The 6,536-nt window shown below is 35.8% G+C and overlaps 1 protein-coding gene across 1 annotated transcript; it reads right to left on the bottom strand.

Moving 5' to 3' along the window:
* Positions 1-1,546: 1,546 nt before the first annotated feature.
* Positions 1,547-6,234, bottom strand: LOC113274679. Its single transcript, XM_026524074.1, has 13 exons — positions 6,095-6,234; positions 5,949-5,959; positions 5,646-5,732; positions 5,374-5,518; positions 5,168-5,266; positions 4,812-5,054; positions 4,562-4,711; positions 4,346-4,458; positions 3,659-3,772; positions 3,375-3,543; positions 3,155-3,253; positions 2,803-3,045; positions 1,547-2,702 (listed from the first exon to the last, which is right to left on the bottom strand). The coding sequence occupies exons 2-13, from the start codon at positions 5,957-5,959 to the stop codon at positions 2,583-2,585; spliced, it is 1,593 nt and encodes a 530-aa protein (XP_026379859.1). The 5' UTR covers positions 6,095-6,234; the 3' UTR covers positions 1,547-2,582.
* Positions 6,235-6,536: the final 302 nt, after the last annotated feature.

The raw sequence follows: 6,536 nt of genomic DNA, 5'->3' as shown, positions 1-6,536 counted from the left end.
TGAAGATCATAGCTCAAGAATCAAGCCTATCACTTTTGTGTTGAGTAGTCTTAAGTTAATTCACAGACTTCACAATTTGGAAGCTTTTAATTTAGTTATTTTATGTAAGAACAATGAAAGCAGGCTCACCATAAGCACTGTTATCCCTTTATATGGCCCTGTCTTCTTTTGCTAAGGTTTTTCTATTATAAAAAAGAAGATTTAATTATTTCAAAGTAGGCAAGTCAAGCTTGGAGGATCGGGTCAATCGATATATATAAATATATATCAAAGTCTGAGCATAATGTTAGATAATCACTTATAGAGCCGAAAAACTTGATGGGCTTCCAAAGAAGGCTATTATTGCAGTCATATAGTTGTTCATTCACCCTCGATATGAACTGTTTGTGAGGGCACAACATGTAACCATGTTTCATAAAAATCTAATATAACTTTAAAACATTTTTTCCCAATCGAACTCCTAACTTATAGCATGGGTGTTAGATTTTTTTCTCACAAAACTAATAGCATCTTCAGTGGTGTTTGTATATGTATCCTGGGTGGAGATTAACTAAAATAAAATTTTATTGATATGACCCACATAAAATTTAGATACATCTTTATAATTCGATAATTATATTCCAAAAACAATCTCCAGCGGAGTATAAATATATATTGGGTTATCCTAGGGGTGTAAATAATACCTGAAAATACTCGGCCTGCCTGTATCCGCCCGAGCCCGCCTATACCCGAAGTAGCCCAAAGCCTGTTATGGCCCGTCATGGACCACCCGGCCCGGCCTGGATTAAATTATTGGGCGGTCTCGGGCTTTGCGATTAATTATGATGCCCGGCCTGATAACCGGCCTGGTGCCCGGCCAGAAAGCCTTCTATGTGCCATTAATCATTTAATATCCTCTTAAAAAGACTTAAAAGTTACAATTTTATAATTGTCAATTTTGTGTCAAGAAAAATAAAATATATAATTGTTCTTACTTAGAATTAACCTTTTCAAAACATTAATAGTAATATATTTTCTTATTAGAAAGTTTATTGTACTCTAATTAATTATTTATTATAGGCTAAAATTAAAAATTTGTCAGTGTAATTTAAATATAAAATAATACTATCACTTACGATATGCGATGTTGGAAAGGAAAGGATATTGTATTTAATACCGTTCATTTGAAAATTTAAACTTAAAAAAAAAAAAAAAAATAGTGGCTTGTCCGGCCCGATCTGGCCTGCCCGTATAAAAAGCGGGCTTTGGGTAGCAAATTATCTACTTGTGCACGGCCTGTCCGGCCTAAATTTGTTTACGGGCTCACAAATATTAAGCCTGGCCTGGCCGGCCTGTCTTAGTTTTTGGGTCGAGCGGCCCGGCCTGCCTGAATTTACACCCCTAGGTTATCCTATTTTTCTAAAGATATTTCACAGAAAAATAGTTTTAAACCTTTAAAACATATGACGTGGGTATGGATGAGTGTCTCTAAAAATAAATACTCTCATCCAAACTCGAGTTGCCAAATCAGAAATAAATTTAACCATCCAACCATCTGAGAGAATTCTTATAAAAAGAGTCTAAAATTTTTATACTCTAACTTTGCAACATACGGATCACAAATATGGACCGCAAAAAAGTTGTGGAGACGCCCACAAACAGTGCTCATTTTACAGCGAGTGATAATAGCTAGTGTACAAAACTTTTTGCAGATCATTTACATTCAGCGGTACTAAACTCTGCTTGCTCAAATATTTCTATCACCATCTCAGCAATCACTAAACACGTGTTCTTATAATTAGGCAAAAGAAAGAGAGAGACATCTGATATAGTGAAAGACACTTTTTAAATGGATATCGAGCGTAAACTTATAGCAGAAGAGAACTTGAATGGCCATGCAACACTATGAAAGGAAGCAAGTAAAATGATCAAACTGGTGATAGTAAAAAGCTTTTAAGCCAGGATGCCATCAGCTATCCAGAGAACAAGATTCCCTCTGATCTGACGCTGGCTTCAGCTCCTAAGTAAAATCAAGAATAAATACACAACATCAATTCAAAACCACTAAAATGACCATTCATAAATACAGTTAAAAAAACTTATCAGAGATGGGAAAATGTAAAGTCTGTAGATTGGAGACAGGGTATTTCTCATACAATTAAAGCATATGTAGAGACAACGAACATTCACTATACACTTCTAGCAAGAATGTTGTGAAAAATCCTAGGTTCCAGACTATCAATAAAGCACTTCTTAAGCCACAAATACGTGCTCAGAGAATTAGGATAGATATCAAACACAAAACTAGATAGCAGAGCTCACCTCCCTTTTTCTTTTTTGTCCCGTCGAGTCATGTGCAGCGAGCTATGATGTGCAAAAATTATAAAGTAAATAACACATAAATTTCAATCAATAAGCTTCCATTTAACGTTGATACAGGTTAAGATACATGCTGAGAACAGATTTTACCTCGGCACATATCATGGGGAAAAAATAAATTCAGTCAGTGAGCTGTGCCATTACAAGATAATATATGTTATAAACATGCCAAGAACCGTGAGCAGAGCATTTACCTTGATGTCATCAACAGGCTCTGCTAAACGTCAACGACTCAGTTCGGATATCATTTCCTTAATAAATTCACACATTTCCGGACCACGAGAGATACAATCTACATTGTCTTGCGGCATGTTATCGGCTTTCTCTAGTTCTTTATGATACATCTGTGATGAGAAGAAAATTGGAAACGTTCCTAAAACATTGAGAATTGGGTACAATAGGATGATTGATCTAAGAAACATATGTTAGATTGTTAGTTATTACCATGAGCCGGTCTTTAATTTCATGCGGTTTTTCATTCCTGATTTCTTTGAAGGTTATTATTTCTTCATTAATCGGAATCCCTGTGGCATTTGCTTGTTTCACCACTTGTCGTTCGAACCCATGGACATAATTAAGGTATCCTTCTCGTTCCTCATTACGTAGCTGGTCTTCAATCCATTTCCCAAGTTCATCATCAGGGCTGACAATACCTTCCTTTAAGATACAGCGAAGCTCTTGGAGCATCTGTCGTAAGATCATCGTTGTAAAAGGAAAAGTTACTAACAGCAACACAAGAGAGATTATATTATAAGGAGAAATTAAATACTAGAGTTTGAGTTATAACTAATCATACCATGCCTATTATTTTAAGAGCGTGAATGAGTGCAACCTGAGATTGAGTATAATTTCTTTCCCCGTCATCAATATTCTGTTGCAATAAAGTTTGAAGATCCTGAAAGTGCAGAACGTAATTAGAGTTCAGCAACAAATCATATGAATGTGTGTACGCGGTTCCGAAAACGAAAAGCATCCAATATGAGAATGTAATCTAGAATGCGCAAATCAGCATTTACATCGCTTTCGCCTCTGTCTTTATGAATAGTTGTATACAGAAAGTACAAATAATCATGGACTACCAAATCCTTATCTTCATATGCCAGCTTACCCCAATTTTCCAAGAGATCTTTCAATTCATGCCTGAAGTTTGAACAAAGGAAATTCAATTGGCTGTATCTCTCAAAACTGTGATTATAAACAAAAACCCCTTAACATCCAAAAAGACATCCCAAAAACCTAAACAGAAAAAGACATCCCAAAAACCCCAAATTAGATAAGATTAAGTGGGTTGATGAAATACCTATGTTGCCGAAGTCTACTTCGCCAAATTTGCTCGGTTAAATCCTCGGCACCAGCTTTACTTTTAGCAGGAGCAGCAGCAGCAGCATCCATCGTTTCTTCTTTCTCTTGGTCTCTTCAGTGGAAGAAAAAAAGAATACATAAATGGAAGGTGGGAAGCCACAACTCGACATTAACCTAATTACACATGGGAGCAGATCTGTGCACCCCGGTTTATTCTTCTTTCTTCTAGCCAAACACCCAAAGGCGGGCGACACTCACCTTTGCCTAAATAGTAAGGGCAGTAATGATTATTATTAGGCAAAGAAGCCCCTCCTTTACATCTTTGCCTCTTCCTGGTTCTTATACTATTAACAAATTAGGGTTTAAAGAATTTATTGTCTGCATCTTTGTGGAACTGTTGTACTGTCGTATAACTATGAGAAATAAGTTTATGTTCTACTAAAGATTGTGAGCGGGTCAGCGATTAGTTTTTTGCAGTTCTTTCTATATATGTTGATTGTGTCCAGATCGTTAAAATCTTAATCTGTTCAACTATAAATTAAATAGCCCTTTTTCTGCTAAGCTAGTTTGATTTCATATGTTATTATGTCAGCCTAAATCTGTCCCTTCGAGGTATAAAGTTTTTTCAGTTTAAAGCATCTACAAGAAAACATGACTTACAGGTTTCTGCTGGGTGTTTTATTACCGATGGTTAGTACTGGTTGTAGAAGGGGAAAATTGGGAATATGCCCCACATTTCAGCAAGCACTTGGAACTATCAACTGCTTGGATAGTGGTCCGAACACCATCTCGTCTGTCCTACACATATGATTGGGAAAACCGAAAAACTTATATTCAGTGAGCTAATATATGTTTTAAACTTTTAAACATTGATGAGAAAAGTGAGCATAGAGGAATTTACCTTGATGTCATCATCAGGTTTCACTAAATATCTATGACTCAGTTCAGATATCATTTCCTTAGTAAATTCACACATTTCCGGACCACGAGAGATCCAATCTACATTGTCTTGCGGCATGTTATCGGCTTTCTCTAGTTCTTTATAATACACCTGTGATGACAAGAAAATTGGAAACCTTCCTAAAACATTGAGAATTGGGTACGATATGATGATTTATATAAGAAACATATGTTAGATTGTTAGTTATTACCATGAGCCGGTCTTTAATTTCATGCGGTTTTCCATTCCTGATTTCTTTGAAGGTTATTATTTCTTCATTAATCGGAATCCCTATGGCATTTGCTTGTTTCACCACTTGTCGTTCGAACCCATGAACATAATTAGGGTATCCTTCTCGTTCCTCATTATGTAGCTGGTCTTCAATCCATTTCCCAATTTCATCATCTGGGCTGACTATACCTTCCTTTAAGATACAGCGAAGCTCTTGGAGCATCTGTCATAAGCCCATCGTTGCAAAAGGAAAAACAAGTCACTAACAGCAACACAAGAGAGATTACATTATAGGGAGAAATTAAAGACTAAAGTTTGAGTTATAACCAACCATACCATGCCTATTTTTTTAAGAATGTGAATAAGCGCAACCTGATATTGAGTATAATTTCTTTCCCCGTCAACAATATTGTCTTCCAATAAAGTTTGAAGATCCTGAAAGTACAGGACGTAATTAGACCTCAGCAACAAAATCATATGAATGTATGGAGCGGTTCTAAAAATGAAAAACATCCAATATGGGAATGTAATGATGTAATCACCTCTAGAATTCGCAAATCAGCATTTACATCGCTTCTGTCTTTATGAATTGTAGTATACAGAAAATAAAAATAATCATGGACTACCGAATCCTTATCTTCATATGCCATCTTACCCCAATTTTCCAAGAGCTCTTTCAATTCACGCCTGAAGTTTGAATAAAGGAAACTCAACTGGTTGTATCTCTCAAAATTGTGATTATAAACACAAACCCCTCAACTCAGGAACCCCAAATTAGATAAGATAAAAGATTCAGTGTGTTAAAATGAAATACCGTTGTTGCGAAAGTGTACTTCGCCAAAATTGCTCGGACGAATCCTCAGCAGCAAGAGCACCCATCTTCTCTTCTTTCTCTTGGTGTCTACAGGGGAAGGAAAAAGAACAGGTTAGATCTATCTAAAGGATGGGGAAAGCCAATAACCTAGTTTTCTCTATATTGGAGCAAATATATAAGTGAAGGAAGCAATCATTCACCAAATTCCCAAATAATGCATCAAATGAAAAATCGCCCTATAATTATAACAAGAAGCAAGCAAGCAAAGTTCAATTTCCCGAGTAGTGGCGTGTTTTTTGTTACCTTAAAATCATCTGTGTCGAGAATGATTGGAAACAAGTTAATAGATGTTGATTCGATGAAATTCAGTCTTAATTCGATGAAATTACAAGTTGAAATCGGAAATTTCAAAGAATATCCAGAAATAAAAAGTGCGAAAAAATCAGTACCTCTGAGATGGATCACACTAGTGAAAGGAAGATGAACGGAGTCAAATCCAAATGAGAAAATTCTCACTTCTTCTTCGTCTTCTTTGTTTCGATTAGAACGATCAAGAGGAAAGACTCTCTGGTTCCAGGTCTGGGTGTAATTTTTGGGAGTATATTTAAGATTCAAGACCAATGTTCGGCCTGCCATACCAATGTATATGGTTCATAGACCACAATGGGCTGGTCTGGGGAAAAAAAGAACGATTTTTTTGGGGACCATGATTTTTTTTGGGACCATGGTTTTATTTTGGATAAAGACATTAGAAGTAATTTTAGGTCACCCCATATTTAGTTATTTATTTAATACCTAATCTATCCTCTTAATTAATTTAGGTTATGATTAGTGAAATGATTTAGTTAAAAACAATTAGTGAGATTAAATTAAAAGATGGGTTTATTATTA

This window comes from Papaver somniferum, chromosome 4 (assembly GCF_003573695.1).
Source record: "Papaver somniferum cultivar HN1 chromosome 4, ASM357369v1, whole genome shotgun sequence".
Classification (NCBI taxonomy): Eukaryota; Viridiplantae; Streptophyta; class Magnoliopsida; order Ranunculales; family Papaveraceae; genus Papaver; species Papaver somniferum.
This window is presented reverse-complemented; position numbering and strand designations above follow the sequence as displayed.

Coding starts and splice junctions, on each gene's coding strand:
- LOC113274679 (XM_026524074.1), bottom strand. Junction 3,254..3,374: donor AAGACAGAGGCGAAAGCGAT/GTAAATGCTGAT, acceptor CTGCACTTTCAG/GATCTTCAAACTTTATTGCA. Junction 3,046..3,154: donor CTCTTAAAATAATAGGCATG/GTATGATTAGTT, acceptor ATCTTACGACAG/ATGCTCCAAGAGCTTCGCTG.